We start from the raw sequence: 20,817 nt of genomic DNA on the forward strand, positions 1-20,817 counted from the left end.
CTGAGAATTACTTCGTGTTTTTAACGTGCTCCACGGGCAGCTGCAGGAGAGAATACACTCTTGACCTCCTCTCCTCTGTCGCTCTTGCATTCCTTGAGTCAGAATCAACCGCAGAGAGAGCGAGGAAGCATTCCAGCGCTCAGGATGATCACAAGCAGGAGGGGGAGTTATAAAGATGGAGGAAATCAGATCCTATTCCATTTGGCTCTTGTAAGAGCTGAATTTGTTAGAGGAAGGATGTCGGGCTGCTTTCAGTTTCGTCCTCCAACACTTAGAAAACACTTAGAGTGTGAGACAGTTTTATATCGGGCTTGCATGCAGGTGTCATGGCAGGCTACGATTTTTGCTTGACCTACAGATGTGTGTACAGATGATTCGGTCTGCTCTAACTCTAACCAGGTGACCCACAAACCCATACTTAATATATGTTATTCACAGGGATTTTCGTGGAACATGTTGCTTAATTTTGGTAAACATAAACCTGTAAAGAAATTACTTAAAAAAAGAATATTGTATGTAGTATGAATAGGTAGTCCTCTATGCAGCATTTACTGTAGTCTGTGTAACACTGAAGTAAAGCAGTCAAGGCCAGCAGTAAGGAGTTTTAATGTGACCCCTAAACTGATTTTGATGGTTTTTATAAACTCAAGGCAACCTAAAACATAGTGGAAGAATTTCTGGAAATTCATTTTAAACGTTTATTTGTAGGAGCGGGTATCTGTGCTGCTTTACAGCTAGTGCAATAAAACGTTATGAGCAAATAAAGGCAGCTACAGTGAAGAGACCGTGTTGGAGTAGCTACATCAAGCAAGAAGGCTGACAAGAAGACATCGGAAGGCTGATTTTCATACTGAACTGAAATCAACCTTGAAATTGTCAGATTTATTTAAACGGTGCAAACTTAGTGCCTAAATCCTAAAGCGTCAGACATACACGCCAGAACTCAGCCGACAAAAGGTCCAATCCAGGGGACTGGATTGCTTTGCGAACTGGAAATTGCAGATAAGAAGAGAATAACTTTTTATTGTTTTGCACCAGGAAGTATTTTGTCATAAATCATTAGAAATGGATCAAGTCTTGAGGGAGATTGTCTGAACTGTTAATTTAATTGGAGCCAGAGGTCTGAATCATCATCAGTTTTACAGCCTGACAAAGACATTACCTATGGCCTGCCATGCCGCACTGAAGCGGGATGCTTCAGCCAAGGAGCCGTGCCCACGCATTATTTTGATTTACGACAGGAGCGTTTCTTTGTAATGACAGTGGACTGACTGAACGTGAATCATCTGTTTTATAGCTGGATGGTTCATTAAGTGTGAGCCTTTTCAAAATATGTTTGGACTTTTTTGCACTAAAAGAAAGGGGCAAATCTGGGGGTGTTTTTTTTTTTTTTATATATATATAATTGGGTATTATGCAATGTTTTTACTGAGATCAAAGATCAAACTGCGTATGTGTGAGGCCCAGCCATGAACAGAAATAAGCTTGACACCTCGCCTAAGGAGTGTATACCTGACAATTTGACCATTTAAAATGAAGTGTTTCTCTGGAAATACTGTGGAGAGATATTTAAAAAGATGTGACTGTCTTCACTGTGCTAATATTTGTCGTCTTGTGCCTGTTGTCCTGTGTTAGACAACTGCATCCTTCACTGTCTCTTTTGATGTGTGCACTCAACACTGCAACGAAAATGACTCGCACTCTAATTAATATCACTAATCAAGTGTGATCATGCTGACCCACTAATTCTGTTTTTCTCGGTCTAAATCTGGGGATTTACGCTCGGATACTCGTTTATTATTCACTCTCAGTTTTCTTTGAAGTTGATTACGATGATTTTTCACAAGAAGCAAAATAATGATCTGAGTGATTTTAGGACTGTCTAATGTGGTTTAGTTGATTTTTTCTTTTAACTCTTATATAAAGTCGATGTAGCTGCAGCTCTCACAGTCGCACAGAGCCCGGATTGTTATGTGTCTCCTAGGATTTTTCTTTTTCCTTTCTTTGTTCGGTCTCTGCAAGTTCATGTTTGTCTGTTTAAAATCAAGTCTGCGTTTTCACTTACTGCCTGTATTGTTGCCTTTTTTGAAGCCTTGTCTGCTTTTAGTTTTTGATGCATCTCGCACACCTTTTCTTTTTGCTCCTTTGTATTTTTTGTTGTTTCTGCTTCATGTTGTATGTTCAGCTGTTTCATCATTTGTGCTGTGCAGTTATGCCCCCTTGAATGAGCTTGCCTTGTGCTAAGCAACTTTGTATCATTCTACACACAAAGCATTTGGTGACATTGAAGCTTTTTGAAATTTAGAACTAATTAAAATAAGCAGACTGTAGATTAATAACTAATTTAAAATATAATTCAATCTCTGAAATAATGCCGTCTGTTTTATAGATACAAATTGTTATACATTGTATCAACCTTTTTCTAACCAGTTCCAAACTTTTTGGCCCAAAGTCTTTTAGAATACTGTAAATAAATGATGTACCAAGCTACTCTGACATCGTTCATTTGTTTTTCTTACTTCTGTTTTGGGTTGAGCGTTCTACTCTGAGCACCTCCCGAACAGACACCATTTGAGCTCGTTTCTGCCTCTTCTGTCGGGAGTCTCATTCTCTCAGTCACTACCCACTGCCTGTGGCCTTAGGTAACAGTAGCAGCGTAGATCCCTAAATGGGCCAGACAAATATAAAATAACATCATGCTTGTTTGACCGTCACTTTAAACATTTGGCTTAGACCATTAACTCATGAGGAACATGTTTAATGAAGTATTAAACAACGTGAGACAATCTATTTTCTATTCTCTAATAGACTTCTTTTTGTCCATTAGGTTTATTTAACTTCTGCATTTCTGACTTCACTTTTCAGACCAAGAGTCTACATCTAAAAAAAATTGAAAGAGTTTCTTTTTGAATCATATCTGTTGTTCCAGAAGTAGATGAAAGCTTCAGGTTGATATCATATATTCTGTGTACAAGATTCTGGCTTTAATATCATGTCAGTTCTACTGTATGTCTTCTGGACCAGTTCTGTTGTGGCATCTCTTTGAGAGATGCAGTTAGTTAATAGCATGTCTCTGGGCCTTCTAAGTTTTTCTTTCTGCTTTAATTCATATGGGTAGCAGACCAAACTTGCAACCAAAGATTTATATATGTAGAAATATGCTTGTAAATATTCTTGTATTCTTGCAGCATGGAGTTGACCCTTTTGATTATTTTTTCTATGTTTTTGATTACTCGCTTTAGGTGCAAGAACAAGTTATACCCCGATAATCTTCCTCGCACCAGCGTTGTGATTGTATTTCACAACGAGGCGTGGACCACGCTGCTGCGAACCGTCCACTCCGTGATTGACCGCTCTCCACACACACTGCTGGAGGAGATTGTTCTGGTGGATGATGCCAGCGAGAGAGGTAAACTCACACACACGCACAGTAACACTCACTGCAGATAATTCCTTCAGTCTCTCTCTAGTTTGAGGCTTAGCCTATTTTTTAGAGCTATGATTTTTGCTGGATTCTGCGTAGGTAGATGTTTTTGCACATGTGTGTATGTGCCTGTGCTGGTGCCCAAGAGAGAGTCAGTGCATGTATGAGGGCTGTGTGTGCCACTCCACCCTGTGCAATACTGTTAATCCCTGTTTGGGGGAGATTAGGTCTTTAATTTGCCAGACGCAGGGATTACACTCTGTTATTACCCTCAATCCCCCACCCCAACCAACTACCACCAGCAGAAGCAACCTTACGAGACCTCAGGTTAGATGGTGCAGGTCACGGATTGTGTGTTTATGTTTGCACTTGTGTTCAAGCTGATGGAGAAGCTCCTAGCAGGTACAAGAGGTATCGTATGAGAAGGCCACATACGTGAAAGAAAGCACGCAAGCGCACAGTTATCTCTGATCCCTGCTGCTACAAATGGAGTGGGTTGGAGGAACAGCTTGTAATCCAGCTTTTGTTTTGTAGGCGCCTGTTTTGCATTCTTATCTGTTTATATATGCATTTATTAGATTTCCTCAAACAGCAGTTGGAGAGGTATGTGAGAAAATTGGAAGTCCCCGTCAGAGTCGTGAGGATGGAGCAGCGGTCCGGGCTCATCCGCGCACGCCTCAAGGGAGCGTCTCTCTCCACTGGCCAGGTGTGTGCGCATGTCCACATACGAGACATCCACAGCAACTGCTCTCCATATTGTGTTTGCACTGTAGATTTGTCTTATGTTTTCCCTCCATGTTCTCAGGTCATAACCTTTCTGGATGCTCACTGTGAATGCACAACAGGATGGCTGGAGCCTCTGCTTGCCCGCATCAAACAAGACAGGTAAGGCACACAAACACGAAAGATACGCAGACCATTGGCAAGCCTGGAAAAGAAAATTAATAAAGTATTGTTGAGCCTGCAGGGGGCTTGCCCTTGTGTTTATCTTACGCTTAATTACTCATTCTCTGTTTACTGCTACCCGTAAGCAGGTATACACACACACTCACACCAGCACATGGAGAAAACGCACAGGGTTTACAAAGGTGTAATGAGAGATGAGTGACAGCTGGTGAGAAGTTGGTTCTGGAGGTGACACATCTTGCAGATGAGCTTTTAGCCTTGGTTGATGTCCACCCAGGGTTATGAACAGCAGGTTGATGTACTGTGTTTGTGTGCTGATGTCTTTCTGTTTACTGTAGGAAAACAGTGGTGTGCCCCATTATCGACGTTATCAGCGATGATACCTTTGAGTACATGGCAGGCTCTGACATGACATACGGAGGATTCAACTGGAAGCTCAACTTCCGCTGGTACCCTGTACCTCAAAGGGAGATGGACCGACGCAAAGGAGACCGCACGCTGCCTGTCAGGTGGGTGGTACACACAGCAAGATGAGTCTTTAAATTTCATTGCTATTATCCTTTTCATACTTATAAAACAGACTGACAGCAGTTTCTATGCTTCAAGTTAAGTCTTTTCATTTTACCAAAGGACATCTATGACCCTGGGCTAGTCCTGACCTAACTAAATTCTGCAGAGAGGCCCTTAAATCTTACCCTTTGATCCATGTAAACTATTACTTTTGCCATACAGTCACAGCTGATACCACAGTCCTCCTACTGCAACCCTCCATCCTTTGAAACAGTTTGCTCCATCTTTCAACCTGAAAATGAGTCCGACACTCAAAAGCCACTAAATTTGGTACACCCCATCAGAATAGGGAGAAAGGGTGATTTAAGTGACTTTGAAGGAGTATCTGCTAAACCACCATCTGGTTTACACAATATAGAGCAAAAAGGAGAAAACGGTGAGTTTAAATTATCTGGGGAAAGTGCCTTGTTGTTGCCAGAGGTCAGAGGAAAATAGACAGACTGCTTTGAGCTGATAGGAAGGCAACAGTAACTCAAATGACTAAGGTATTTTGGAAGATATGCAGAAGAGCATCTCTGAATGAAGCAGATGAGCTGCATCAGCAGAAGACAACACCGGGTGCAACTCCTGTCAGCTAGGAACAGGAAACTGAGGTTACAGTTTGCTTGTGTTCACCAAAACAAGATTGGAAGATTGGAAAAATGTTGCCTGGTCTAATGAGTCTCACTTTCTGCTATGACATTCAGTTGATGATAGGATCAGAATTTGGTCTGAACAACATGAAAGCATGGATCTATCCTGTCTTATATCAGCATTCAGGCTGCAGGTGGTGATGTAATAGTGTGGCAGATGTTTTCTTGGCAAACTGTTTTCCCTTTAGTACCAACTAATAATCATCAAAAACCAAAGCCTACATGAGTATTGTTACTGATCATGTCCGTCCCTCTATGACCACAGTCTACCTATGCTCTCATCACTGCTTCCAGCAGTTCACGATAGTATATTGCGGCATTAAAGCCAAAAGTTTATTTTGTGCAATTGCATATGGACACGTTTACACACAGGAAGCAGTTATCTTTTCCAAGTTGCAGTTGATGAACACAGGTTACCGTTTCAGGATACTAGTTTATTTCTGTATTTCACACTCGCTTTTGTCAGGCACAAAGACACAGAAACAGCACAGCGGTTGAAAGCAAACAGCAAAGTGTTTTGTTTTTTTTTTAATCTTTCTTATCATGACTCAAAGGATAGATAAGCCTCATCCCGTTCATAGATGTTTTAAACACTGACACCTGCTTTTACGTAGAGAAGGAGCCACCCAGGACCTCTGCTCACACTGTGAGCTCCTGGCTGCCCAGTTCTGCATAAAACTCACTGATTGTGATATGTCGCCTAAAGGCCTTTACATTCTTTAATCAGAAACACTTAGACACTGCGCCTAAGCCTTCCTATAGCAGACAGAAATCCTGAACTCTTTATCTTTTTCAATCCCTGTTTATTCTATGGCTGCTACAACAGTGTATATGTTACCATTCAGTTTGCTGCTGCAGTTCATCATAAGAGGTTCTCAAGGCAGGAATACTGAAAGAATAGAGTGAACTTTCCACTTCTGTTCAATGCAAGATGTTTATGTAAGATTGTGTTTTTTGTTTTGAGGGGCTTTTTTTGTTGTTTGTAGACCTTGGAACTAAAATCAAGAGCTTATTTTTGCCTGTCTATCATCTCTTTTTCCTGCTCTTGTTTCTAAGCATGCTTGATGCCAATATTCAAGGTCACACACACACACATAATGTAGCTTATGTAACACCCCGCGCCCCCGATTTCGGTTGTTTTTCTCAGTTCTGCTTGACAAAATTTTCCTCAGGGTGTCTTTTAAGTGGCCTAAAAAACAAAACTGGGTTGTTGTGTCAGGGCAGAAAATTAATTTCCACTAATGACACGATTTACATAAAAACCCTGTTCTGCCACAGAGCGCTTTCACATTATTGCACGTATGGAGTTTGCAGAATGAAAAAAACTGTAACGAATAATGCTGATGTGGTTTCAAGCTTCCACGCGTGCATTTGCTGGGGGAATTTCTCTTCATTAGACGATGCAAACTGCAGGTCTTTTGCTGTCACTCTCTGAGGAGCTGCATATGTTGACAGCAGAGGAGGAAATCAGCAGCTAAGCTAGTTATTATGGGCTCATCTACCTTGTAATTTACGGCAATGTGCAGAAGTCTACTTACTCACTTGGGAAGGTTGTATTTGCCACTGTTGGACTTTAAAAAAATACAACAAACAGAAAAGATCTGAAGAAATTCTCTGAACTTGCTAAATGTGTCATTTTGATATTGTATGCTTCAAACACAAAGCTGAGTATTACCTGCCTTTTGATGCTTTATACAGTGGCAGTGTTTGTTTATTTCAGTCTTGTGATATGTTGAGATGATGAACCACGCTTTTATGTACGTAAGGGCCGGTCCCTGTTTAGATAAATGACTTTAATTAGAATCCAGGATTTGCTGTAAATTAGTGGGTTTTCTTTGTTTTACTGCGACGTGTTTGAGTGTCGTAGAAAAAAGTGATTTATTGTAAGCTGGGGCATTTAGAAAGCTTTGATATCTCTTCAGGAAAAAAGGAAAGGATACATAGATCTGTTGTGTTGGCTTCGTCGTTATTGTCTTTTGTTATAAAGCCACATTTTACGAACTGTTTGACGAACTGTTTTTCCATTTCTGGGTTGCTTATTATTTCCCGCTCTTAGCCAATTGCTGGTCATACACCATCAATCTGTGCACGTTCAGGATATGTTTGTCTGTTTGTGTTCTTGTAAGAGATTTTAAGCAAAAGCGAAAACAGGCAGTGGAGAAGAATAAGCTCTAAAGAGGAGGAAGCCGTTCTGTAAGCGGGAGGGAAAATGGAAAGAGGTCTCGAGGCCGTTTAACTCTGACATGACTGTCACAGCAACAGAGAAGAGAGGAGAAAAAACAGGAAATCAGCAAATAACAGGGAGTGAGAGGAGTGAAATATAAAACCCTGATGGAATGTGTACATACTGGATGACCTTTAAAAGGCCGGCCGTCAGTGATTTAAGTGGCACTAACCTGCCTTTCTCCTAATTTACCTTTTCTCTGATGTCTCTGTTCAGGACTCCCACCATGGCAGGCGGCTTGTTCTCCATAGACAGAGATTATTTCCAGGAGATTGGCACATATGACGCAGGCATGGACATCTGGGGAGGAGAGAACCTGGAAATCTCTTTCAGAGTGAGTGAACACACCCACTGACAACTGACATGACTCTATTCTTCCATTCAGAAGTGTCAGCTAGGGTTCAAAAACACACACAGATGTTACACCTCTAGACTGACTTCACTGAATAAATTGTTGACCTGACTAAGACTTCGTCAGACGTCATCCCGGCTGGCGTCGAGTCAAATTTATTCAGACTGGCACAGCACAGCCGGGACCAGTCTGTGTCATCCATCTCCCAGCTGAGTTCACTGGTCTGTCTTAGCTCGTTCAGCGCCCAGGACTTACAGTGTGTCTACTCTGCAATTTATTCTCTAAATTAGTGTTGACAAGGCTTGTTTCTCATAGATTTGGCAGTGTGGCGGGACGCTAGAGATTGTCACGTGCTCTCACGTGGGTCACGTCTTCAGAAAGGCGACGCCCTATACGTTTCCCGGAGGAACGGGACAGATCATCAACAAAAACAACCGGCGTCTGGCAGAAGTTTGGATGGACGAATTTAAAAACTTCTTCTACATCATCTCTCCTGGTGAGTTTTGCCACATTTTGTGTGTTTGTGTGTGCGCGTGTTTGCGTTCATGTATGTGCTCGTGTGTGGAGGTTAATCTCTGTGACAGGTGTGATCTATCCATTAACCCGCTGACTGCGTGATATTGCAGTGGTGACCCAACAGTGCAGGATGGGGGGAGGCGGGGAGTAATTTCACGCTACAAAGCATGCGTTAACTTGCATGAACACACACACACACACACACAAGCTTGCAGCAGAAAAGCAACCAAAAGAGAAGCAGAGCTACTGAAATGAAGAATATTTTTAGATGCGAAGCACCTCATGGAACACATTTATACCTCTCTCACTTTTGTTGACAGGGGGCGCTCTTCTGTCTTTCTTACGCTTGTTTCAATAACCTGACCAGTTGTATAATAGAGGTCTTACAGAGCTGGAAGAAAGCATCAGCCCTAATTAGATCAGTTCCCGGGCATAACAATGAGATCATAATTCAGTTCTGTTTTATTGAGTTTTATTTATATATCACCAAATCACAGCAACAGTGGCCTCAAGGCGCTTTATATTGTAACACTACAGTAATAGAGAGAAAACCCCAACAATCAGACGGCCCCTATGAGCAAGCACTTGACAATAGTAGGAAAGGAAAACTCTGTTTAACAGGAAGAAACCTGCAGCAGAACCAGGCTCAGGGTGAGGCAGCCATCTGTTACGAGTTGGAATTAGACAAGGAAGACAGGACAGAAGAGAGACACAGATTAATAATAACTAAGAATTAAATGCAGAGTGGTGTATAAAGAAATAGAGTGGAAAAAAGTGATTAAAGTTAAGAAGAAACACTCCAGCCCTAACTATAAGCTTGATCAAAAAAGAAAGTTTTAAGCCTAATCTTAAAAGCAGAGAGACTGTCTGTCTCCTGAATCCAAATTTGATGAGCTTTTAACCTGAATGGATACATGAAAGCACAGATATAAGGGAAAGTTATAGTTGTAGTAGTGGCCCAAAGTTAAAAGACAAAGCTAATAATTGAAGTAATTGAGTGCATGATTTCCCATGGTCCCGTCCTGCTGACTGAGTATGTAAAGGTACTGTACTGAAAAAACAAGAAGTGGACTGTCTTGCTAGACGGGCCAGACTTCACTGAATTCAAGCCAAAGGGCCGCACCGTTTCTAAACACAATTCAATCATAACTCAACAAAATGATATGAGTAGCATCTCAGCGTTACAGGGTTTTTGTTTTTTTATTTGTAAGCATAAAACACATAAGTAGAAACTGGACCTCCACAGTGTGCTAGCTCCATTTTCGATGTAGTTACTATCAGTTATTATATGAAAAAGATGATTGACCTCCATTGCTCTTCATCAGGCACTGTTGTTGTCATTGTTGGGTCATTTTCAGCCCAGGTGTTACAACTTACAGTATTTCATGTTCTTTTCCAAAAAAAAAAAAAAAAAGCGATTTAGCAGTTTTGAACGTTTGGCTGCTTCAGATCAGCATGTGGGTTTTTTCTGCTCAATCCTAACACAGTTTAAATAAAGCTTATACACACGGGGGGAATGGCAGCATGCAGTGTTTTGTTTGACCTTTTTGTGTGTGTGTGTCTGCGTGTCCAGGTGTGACCAAAGTAGACTACGGTGACATCACGTCTCGCACTGCTCTGAGGCAAAAGCTTCAGTGTAAACCCTTCAGTTGGTACCTGGAGAACATCTACCCTGACTCCCAGATCCCTCGGCATTATTACTCCCTGGGAGAGGTACACTCGCTCACACAAGCAACACTTGAATCTGTATGGATCAAACGGTGTGGGTGTATATTCAAGCAATGAACCTGCTTCCTGTGTGTTTGGCTCAGATCCGTAATGTGGAGACTAACCAGTGTCTGGACAACATGGCCCGCAAGGAGAACGAGAAGGTCGGCATTTTCAACTGTCACGGGATGGGAGGCAACCAGGTAACAGAGAAATAACAAAACGCTGTAACTACACATGAATTAAAGTGTAAATGTTGATCACTGTTGACATCAGAGTTATTCTCGGCACAAAAAGAGAGAAAGTCTGTGGGTGATGTGTGCAGGTTTTCTCCTATACGGCCAACAAGGAGATCAGGACAGATGACTTGTGTCTAGACGTGTCCAAGCTAAACGGACCCGTCATGATGCTCAAGTGCCATCACCTCAAAGGCAACCAGCTCTGGGAGTACGACCCTCTGGTAAGTGGAAGACATAATAAAAAAAGCATTTTCTCAAAGTGATTCTGAAAAGCTGGTTAATATGTTCATCACCTGGACTGTTAGAAGTCATTATTATCATCTTATTATAAAAGCAGCCTGAAAAGCCTTCAGTTAAACCACAACACTACAGTTAAAGATCATATTTCTCCCATATTAGCTTCTCTTCAAAGTTTAAAATCTTCCTGTTCATGTATAAAACCTGGAACAATCAAGGTTTTGCCTACTAGGGGTAATTCTTATTTCTTTTTTCTGAACTGAGGGGTTTCTGTCAGATTTCATATTTATGCCTGCTTCCAAAATAAAACAACAGCCAATGAGGGTGATCTCTGCCTGTACAGCTTACCTGGGCTACCAGTGGGAAAAACATTTCTAATGGTCGACAGAGCATTTCTGTAGGTTTGGAAACTCTACATTAAGGGTACAGAGGAGGTCATCAGATGTTGTCTTTTTGTGAAAACTGGAAGCTGGTGTCAGGTGACCCTGAAGACTTCCTTAATTATGCAGCAACAGGCCTAGGATGCTGGGAGGTTCCCATGATGCACTTTGTCTTCTTCACCACTGCTGTATTTAATCATTAGTAATTATTAAACTCTGGTTCTCTCCCATAGTGTGTCCTTCGTCCTGCCTCTCTCTTTCCTTCTCCCTGACTGTTGGGGTTTTCTCCTGAATGCTGTAGGGTCGTACCATTATACTGTAGGTTTATAGCTTACAGTATAAACACACTGAGGTTATTGTTATTGGGAGTTGGTGCTATATAAATAAAACTGAATTAAATTGAATACTGTGAGCTCTCACAAAGGTCTTGACAGGCACAGAAAATAGTTCATTTACAGCAGGAAAACCTAGGACGTTAAATTCCCTTCCAACTGTATTTTTAAGGCACTTTAAAACAACAACGGCTGACACAGTGATGTATATTAGAAATAAATAAAATAGAAAGACAATAAAATATAATGGGCACAGCTCTGCTCTGCTGTGCTCTGCGACACACTGTCGACCTGTCCACGGTGTACTCTGCCTCTCACCCTTTGGTAGCTGGGATAGGGTACAGCCCACCCAGCACGATAAACAAGGATGGATGGACAGTAAAATGGAACTAAAGGGTGCAAAACGACACAAGTAAAAATGACCATCATACAATAAAAAGCAAATGAGATCAATGTGTCACACTGGGTCAAAGCCCAAAGGGTATAGACAGTATATTGTTGGGCAGTGTAGCTTCCTGTGAGGGTCCCGGGTCTGAAACCTAGTGAGTTTTGAGGTTTATGGACTTTGTAGTTTTATGTTTCTTGGTTTTGTTTGAGTTTACATTCATGCAATTTTTCCATTGTTCTGTTCTTAGTGTAGTTAGTCTCTAGTTTTGTATATTTTCTCTTCTGTGTCAAGTCTTCATCACCCCTCTTGTTAGGTTTGTTTAGTGTTCAGTTTTACTTCCCCCAGTCTCAGTTCCCCCCTGTGAGTTTCAGTTGTGTTCCCCACGTGTTTCCTCTCTGCCCCAATCACCCTTCTCTGTATTTATAGTTGCAGTCTTCCTCTTTGTCGTTGTCTGATCGTCTGTTTATCCCTGGTTTTGCTCTGTGTTCCTGTTCCTTTCCCTCATTAGCCTGTATTCCCCAGTGTAGACTGATTTTTAGTTCCTAGTTTTCCAGTTTTCCACTTTTTGTTTACCTTTTGCATTCAATACCAGCTCACTCTAAGTTCACCTGTGCCTGCGTTCTGCCTCTTCACAACATGTAGTCTCACAGAGCCTATTTAAATTGCAAAGACAATTTAGTCCATTAAGATAAGATAAGATAAGATAAGATAAGATAACTCTTTATTGTCATTGCACAGTCATACATAGTACAGTAGTACAATGAAATTGGAAAAACTGTCCTACGTCGGCACTACATATAACACAACACGACACGATATGACACATCACAATGTAACAAACAACACAACACAGTATATTAACTTAGTATAAAAAAGAAGAATAAGTGTATGTGTATGCACACTGTTATTATTGCACATTAATTATTATTGCACCTTGTTATAAATATAAATATTATTGTTATCGTTTTAAACATTGTTACCTCCCCCTAAAAAGTCCAGGGAGGTATCCAGTCAGGTCAGCTATTTACATTGATCAGGGCTATTGCCCTGTTGTAAAAGCTGTCTTTGAGTCTATTTGTTTGGGACCTCAGCAGCCTGAACCTCCTGCCAGACGGCAGCAGCTTAAACACCCGGTGTCCTGGGTGTGTGCAGTCCCGTAGGATGCTGCGTGCCCTCTTGAGACAGCGAGTGCTGTACAGGTCCTTCAGGGAGGGAAGAGGATGTCCAATGATTTTTTGGGCCATGTTGATGACCCTCTGGTGTGCCTTTCTGTGTGCTGTGGTGCAGCTGGAGAACCACACACCGATGCAATATGTCAGCACACTTTCAATGGAGCAGCGGTAGAAGACGGTCAGCAGCTCCTTCTTCAGGTCCATTTTTCTGAGGATTCTCAGAAAGTGGAGACGCTGTTGGGCCTTCTTTAAGACCGCAGAGGTGTTAGAGCTCCATTGGAGGTCTGTGTCTATGTGCACACCCAGAAACTTGAAACTGGAGACCCTTTCCACGCACTCCCCGTTGATGCTGACAGGCTGCAGCTCGGACTTCCTCCTTCTGAAGTCAACTACCAGTTCTTTTGTTTTGGTGGTATTGAGGTCCAGGTTGTTGTCTGCACACCAATCTGACAGCCTCTGAACTTCAGCTCTGTATGCAGTCTCATCTCCCCCTGAGATGAGCCCCACCACAGTGGTATCATCTGCAAACTTGATGACTGTGTTGTCTGGGTGTGAACTAACACAGTCATGTGTGTACAGAGTGTACAGTAGGGGACTCAGTACACAGCCTTGTGGAGAGCCGGTGTTGAGGCTGAGGGCTGAGGAAAGATGAGGCCCCACTCTAACTCTCTGTACATGGTCTGAGAGGAAGTCTCTGATCCAGCGGCAGGTGGTGGAAGGAAGTCCAATTTCCAGCAGTTTATCTATTAGTCTGTCCGGGAGTATTGTATTGAAAGCAGAGCTAAAGTCAACAAAGAGCAGCCTGGCGTAACGGCCCTGCACTTCCAGGTGAGAGATGGTGGTGTGGAGCGTTGTAGCAATGGCATCTTCAGTTGATCTGTTAGCTCTGTATGCAAACTGGAGCGGGTCGAGTGTGGGTGGTAGGCAGGGCATGATGTGACGTCGGACCAGTTTCTCAAAGCACTTCATTATAACAGGTGTTAGAGCAACTGGTCGGTAGTCGTTGAGGCTGCTAATGTTAGTACGCTTTGGCAGTGGCATTACCAAGGAGCCGCAATAGAAAATGCTCTGAAAGTTATAAAAGCTCATTCTGATTCTTTCAGAATGAGCTTTTTCCAAAGCTGGAAAATGCAATATAAACAAACAAATAGTCACATTGTTAAAAATGCAAATTAATGTTCATGTAAATTCACATAAACACGCTGCTTTGCAGTAGTTTACAGTTAACTGTGAGCAAATCTATCAAAATGGATTTTAAATTAAAATATAAATAATGAATCTTTTCTAATCCCAGTGCACGTAATTCAACCTAGCATCATTTCTTGCCACAGTTTGGAGATATATCATCGTTGACTCGTTACCCAACCCAACCACAGCATTTACACCACAGAGAGCTAAAACTGAGCCTCATAGACTCGCACAGCAGAATTTGATATTCAAAGTATAACAAAGTCCATGTGCTGTTTTAACCAAAAAGACATTTACATGTTCCTTTAAATGAACCTTTCTAAAGAGTGATTTGTGTTTTTGTGCTGTGCAGAAGCTGACCCTGATCCACGTCAACAGTAACCAGTGTCTGGACAAGGCCAGCGAGGAGGACAGCCAGGTGCCCAGCGTCAGAGACTGCACGCACACACGCTCCCAACAGTGGCTGCTCCGCAATGTCACACTACCAGAGGTCTTCTGACCACACTCCTCACACTTCCAAATGCGCACATTCACACACACAGCGGCCCAGAATAAGAAATAAAGGCGAACGGATGTGATTTTTTTTTTTTTTTTCCAGCACCAGGAATGAAAAAGACTTCCCTACACTGGGATTTGGGAAGGAAGGAGGACAGATTGGACGGTACTACCTCTGCCGGACGTCAGAGGGAGGAGTGCGTACAAGCCTCCTTAAAGCGAGAAGAGAGAAAAGCCTCCCTCTGAGAGAGACGATGGCTGTTGTTTTACATTCATTTTGTTTTGGGGGTTTTTTTAAAGAAAAAAGAGATTTTAACCGCGGAGAGTTGACTCGCTCACATGCGCGAATACGAGGAACTAACTGGTGGAGTCATCACAGCTTCCCCCGGACAAAGCAGTCCACCGCTCAACTCATCACTTAACGTTTACTGACTGCCTCTTACGAGAGTGTGTGCACTTATTTGTGTGTGTGTGTGTGTGTGTGCGTGTACTGAGATGAATGTATGCTTTGAGAAGGGGACTGAATTCCTTGTTGATTTTCTTTCTTTTTTCATGTTTGTTTTATTTAATTTTTTATGGATTTTGAAAATGTACTCCTGTGAAGAAGGTTGTGCACGTGTGCATGTGTGAGAAGCTGTGATGTGTGTGTGTGTGTGTGTGTGTGCGCGTGTGCGTCAGAGCCAGTCCTATGGTCTTGCAGCAGTGTGTGTCTCCCTCTGGTGTTACAGTTTAGCATTTCATCTTACAGGCTGACGCCTCTGTGCAGAGGGACGACGCATACACACAAAAAAACAAACAAAACAAGAAAGCGATCACGAGGACCCGACGTCTGCCGTCAGCAGAAATCTAGAGATAGAGAATTATGATGTTTGTGATATCTTAAGATTTCTATGTCCAGTTTTTACATGGCTTGTCTGTTTCTACTGTTTCAGTAACCCTAGTTTGTCTGTACGTCTCTGTTGTCTTTAAAGATATTTAACATAGAGCTAACACACACACACACACACACACACACACACACACACACTCAGAGGATACATGAGTCTGTTACTGATGTTCACTGCCTATTGTAGTGTTCAACCACGTGGATCTCCCCAGTAAGGCACTACATTGCCACACATAAACACACAGACAGACACACATGCTGTATACATATAGGAAAAAGGCTGCCTAAGCCTGATACTTCAGTCCATTTTTGTCATATCGTCTTCTCAATGACCTCTTAAAGAAAAACAAAAACACTCCAAGGGCTTCTTTCCTCCAGCGGAGTGTGTGGATGTTTGCATTTGTGTGGGTGTGAGCGTGTGTTTCTTCAGTACTAATCCCAGCCCATTAGCTCCCTGTTTACTAGAACAAACGGCACTCCGATTCCTCGCTATTGGACGAGCAAGCACCCGTAGCGTAGACTGGCAGCAGATTAGCATACCCCTGCTTCCTCCGCCGTACTAAAAGAGCAAAACGCTGTTATTTTTTACACAGAGCCGGGTTCCCTGCACTCCCCCTGCGGACATATCTACAGCAGGAACGTGGCACCGCTATGAGAATTAATCAGGGACAGAATAAAAGCTGTAGAGAGCCAAAAGGAGGGAAAGGGTTGAACTGTGTGATTACAGAGAGCACAGCAGATGACATATCTTAATCCATTACTACATTTCTCTCACTTGGCAAGCGCACCTGCAGCATTTCACTATTCATATCTCAGTCAGAGGTAGACAGCGTGTCTTTTTCATTTCCACTATCACGCCTTCTTTATTCTTATTCTTTGTTTTTTTGTTGTTGTTTTTTTTAAACGCTTCTGCCGCTGCGAGTCAGGGCACCAGAGGTGATTTCAAAAAAGGATTTTTAAACATTTCAGCTTCCTCCAATGGAGGAAGGGTTTACACAAAGGACACGACATCAGTTCATCTTCGCCATGGACATGGCAGTGAGTGGAGGCCATCAACAGGTTGTTTTTTTGGGGTTTTTTTTTTCATGTCTGATCGAGTGACTGTGGTGAAGACGTGAGAGTTTTTTTGATTGTAGGACAGACGGGGGAGCGTATCGATTGTTCTAAATTCGGGAGTCGGGTTAAGGGGTGGGTTTGAAATGAACTGACATGTCCAGGCTTCCACACTGAGCTGATCCAAATGTAGAAAATAAAAGTGAAAACGTTTACAGAAAACTTTGAGGTGCCTGGTGATTTCTGCCTCCTTCTGTCTCCACAGACGCACCACAAACCCTAACCCTTAATTACGTAGCCCAACCAATACTGAACTTTTACAATGATGTTTATAACCGAGAGTTTAAAAACATCTAGCACTTAATTAAAAAGTAAGTGTGCAGACGCTCAGTAATGTCATAATTACATATACAAAAATGGAGGTTCGTTGTCTGTGTCTTGAAATTTGTGTCTACGGTTGGTCTCCCCTGCCAAAACACATTTTTATTTACTTTAATATATTTCTTTTTTACTTTATAAAAAAGTGGCTTTTTTTAATTGCTTTGAATTGTGTATTGCAGTTTATTCTTATGATGCTTTTCCTGATCACTGGAATATTCCATTGCTCGCCATGTGCACCGTACAAATAACTCACTTGTGTGAAAAGGCAGGTAATAACTTGTGGGATCTTAAGCGCCAGCTGCTTTTTAAATTCCCCACGTTCCCCAAACTAAAATGGCACAGGAGTTCAAACTTTGGACACATTGCACAGTACTGTATTTTGCACAAACTGCTGTCCACAACGATGAGTTCACTGTACTTCTTACTGTTAAACTGAGGAAATCTCGGGTCCTGGTAGTCATGTGCTCTGGAAAAGTTAATGATCCAGAGTTCCTGGATCCAAATCTGCTCTGATGTCCGTGAGAGTCATGGATGTGGAAACGGCTAGGTCCACCTCACAAAGGCCCAGTGCCCTTATTCTGATGGGTAATAGCTAATTCACTGACACTAGGGGGACCCACACAATATTACAGATAGCGGAGAGTGGTTTTAGTGCAGCTGCCCAGTATAGATTAGCTCAAAAGCTCTAGAACAGGGACGTCAAACTCATTTGACATTGGGGAGCCACATGCAGCCACTTGACCACTAAAAGTCCTGTTTGTATCAACGTAAAGAGATATTTTAGTATTAGAAAGAAAAGCGCAATGGCAACAGTACGTCTCAGTTTCTCTGCATAACAAAGAAATGCTGCTGCAAACAAATGAAATCTCACTACGACTCTTTTGGGCTTAAATAAATAAATGTGTTTTTATTAATGACAGAAAATCTCCTACTTTTAAAATGACTACAGGTCTTATCCTACTATGGATTTAAACATTGAAAGTTTTTAAAACAACATTTTTAGTAATATAATAACAAAAGTTTTTGATTTCCTTCAAGAACACTTTTTTATAGTATCTGAAATATTTGCTGATTCTAGTTATTGCTATCATAGTTTTTATTACATATTGATTATGTTACATAAGAAATCCTGAATTAACAGTCTGTTGCCAAACCCCTTGAAGAACTGAGTGGTTAAAAGATGGAAGCGTATTCACAGACTCCACTGTTCACTGGGTCTGAGCTGAGATCGGCGCTGCTGGAGACACTGGTGGGTGTTGAAAAGATACATTTCTGCTCTGCTAGAAGTGCTGCAGGAGCGGTGAGTCTGGACCGAAACATCAAGATAAACCTGTGGGGAAGAGGCTGCCCTCGGTCCTGTTCATAAACACCGCAGGGTAGTGTGAATGTAGCCGAGTCGGGCTGCAGAGTGTTTTGTGGAGAGTGGATTATTTAAATTCCTCCACTTGATCTGCTGAATTATTCATTTGTCAGGATTAGGCCCGCTGAGAGCCACCAGGAAGACATATTAGACAACAGCGCGTTGCATACTCATCTTTGATAAACGCGGCGATGGAATTTGTTTCCTGAAAGCATCTCTGTGGTAAATAAAGCACCGGGGCGAATTCATAATAGCGCAGCTTCTCTGTCTTCAAGAAGCAGAAAAAGACAATCAGCATCTCAAAGTTTTGTGGTTTTGACAAAAGTGAGATTATGAATCTCTCAGCTGGTCAGAGAGGCAGAGGCTCAGGAGCAAATCTCTCTGCTCACGTCAGGTCCAGCCTGAAAGGAGACGCCTGTGCTGTGGTTCTGAAGTGATTGTGCCATTCAGGAGATTTCGAGCTCGCAGAGACTTTGCTCCAGTTTATGTGCAGCGTTGTGAGTTCATGGGAGCTACGGGAGGAGTCTTTGATCTGAAGAAGTGAAGCTGAATTGAAGCCCAGAGGGAAACCGAGAGAAAAAACAGAATATTGAAGTGCGCTTTGAGCAGCAGAGTGAATTTATTAACTTAGAAGTCTGCTCATCAAATATGTTTGTTTAAGGCTTTTGTTGATTTTTATCTATGGAGTCGTTTTTTTCTGTTTTCTGTTTTGTTTTTTAACCAACACGCTACATTTTTGGATTTTAAATCCCATAATTATGCAGAGGGAGATGTTGCAGATGTTATTGAAGTGCTGACTTTCAGCTTTAATTCAAGGGGTTTAACAAAAGAAGAATTGCATTAACGGTTTGGGAATTACAGCTCTGTTTATACACAGTCCCTCATTTTTATAAGAAATGGGAAAATTACCATAATTATAAGAACTGCTTTTAGTCTTGGACTCACAGACATCACCGGGTGCTGTGTTACATCTCTGCCAGGCCTTTACTACAGTTTCTGCTTGTCTCTGGGTCTCTCTGTCTTCAGTTGTGTATTTAGTAAATGAAAAGCATGCTCTACTACAACTCTTCAGTTACGATTCATGCACACGCCATTACAATTCCTCCACCATGTTTGACAGATGATGTGTTATGGTCTAAGGATCTTGGACAAAAAAGTGTCTGGACTTCTTTAAGTTTCTTGAAGACACTTCTTAAAGAAGTCCTGATGCTTTTCTTTCCGAGCTCCTTGGACTACGATGACCCGGATGACTGAGAACCTTCACAGACATGATGTGTTATGCTTCACATCATGAGCTGTTTCTCTCCTGCATTCACACTGATGACACTGTCTCTTGATTGGAGACCCCCTCAAGAGTGCTGCTGACTCAGTTAGATGTTGTGAAGTTGCTTTTCTTAACCAGAATTCTGTTATTGTGCACTTCAGTTGTTTTCTGTGGTCTTCCAGACCTTTTGGAGTTTGTCGGTGCATTCATTCTTTGTAAGGATGCGCTAGATTGTTGTTTTGGCCTCGTTTAAAGTTTCTGACAGAATTAGTTTTTGTTTGTCAGCCTAATGATGGGCTCTTTTACTTGCACTCGACATGTATTTGGACCTGATATTGAGATTTCCAATGAAAAGACAGCAAAAAAAACGCAAGTTTAACACTTAACCAAGTGTTTAACACTTAAACCAAGGTAAGAAAAAGAAAATCTGTTTTCTCAGTTTGGCCCAGGACTGAATGAATTCTGTTTGTTTTTTAACAGATAAACAGTGTAAACCCTGGAAGCCTGTGGTTTCAGTGAAGATCAGCAGTCTGGTGGGGGGGATTATATCTGCTGTCATTTCAGATGTCACTCTGTGCCTTTTGCTACAGCACATCAAATGCTGTGCGGTCTGCGTGTGTTTAACACTGACACTTTAGAAACCACCTTTATCAAGTGGAATTAAATTACATATTTTCATTTTATGAAGAGCTTCTTTTCTTTCCAGTAACAAACAGGAAAAAACCAGTGTTACGATTTCACTATGATTTAAGAGCGTGACGACAGGGATTTAATCAGTGTGTTTAAATAGACCGACTGTTGGCTTCAGCAGCAGCCGGAAAAGTGTGGATTTGATATTTATTCTGTCCATCTGTCCTGAGCTTTGCTGACACATTGACAATCTGTAAAGCCTTCACAGAACAGATGACACGATCTGACTCAACTCACACAAACACAGAGGGAGGATTTCATGTCTGTTTATTCAGGAACTTTATTCTTTCAGCTTCTTGGCTACTTGATTTCCACGCAAATCCCCCCCATCTTACTTTTTAGACGGGTACTCATATGTTACCAGTAATTCACTGCTTGCGATTGACTCTTTCTCAAATGTGTCTCAGAACAAAAACAAGTT

General features: G+C 41.9%; 1 protein-coding gene across 2 annotated transcripts in view; it reads left to right on the forward strand.

The window, feature by feature from the left end:
• The window catches only part of galnt1 (UDP-N-acetyl-alpha-D-galactosamine:polypeptide N-acetylgalactosaminyltransferase 1), a 55,108-nt gene extending 38,185 nt beyond the window's left edge, over positions 1-16,923 (forward strand). For both annotated transcript variants that reach the window (XM_004541396.4, XM_004541397.4), the window contains exons 5-15: positions 3,243-3,409; positions 4,003-4,130; positions 4,230-4,309; positions 4,669-4,839; positions 7,973-8,090; positions 8,424-8,604; positions 10,198-10,337; positions 10,436-10,534; positions 10,657-10,791; positions 14,620-14,757; positions 14,866-16,923. In XM_004541396.4, the coding sequence (XP_004541453.3) occupies positions 3,243-3,409; positions 4,003-4,130; positions 4,230-4,309; positions 4,669-4,839; positions 7,973-8,090; positions 8,424-8,604; positions 10,198-10,337; positions 10,436-10,534; positions 10,657-10,791; positions 14,620-14,757; positions 14,866-14,877 (1,369 nt within the window). In that variant the 3' untranslated portion in view covers positions 14,878-16,923. The remainder of the gene's footprint in view (positions 1-3,242; positions 3,410-4,002; positions 4,131-4,229; positions 4,310-4,668; positions 4,840-7,972; positions 8,091-8,423; positions 8,605-10,197; positions 10,338-10,435; positions 10,535-10,656; positions 10,792-14,619; positions 14,758-14,865) is intronic.
• The last annotated feature ends 3,894 nt before the right edge of the window (positions 16,924-20,817 follow it).

Source organism: Maylandia zebra, linkage group LG11 (genome assembly GCF_041146795.1).
Source record: "Maylandia zebra isolate NMK-2024a linkage group LG11, Mzebra_GT3a, whole genome shotgun sequence".
Classification (NCBI taxonomy): domain Eukaryota; kingdom Metazoa; phylum Chordata; class Actinopteri; order Cichliformes; family Cichlidae; genus Maylandia; species Maylandia zebra.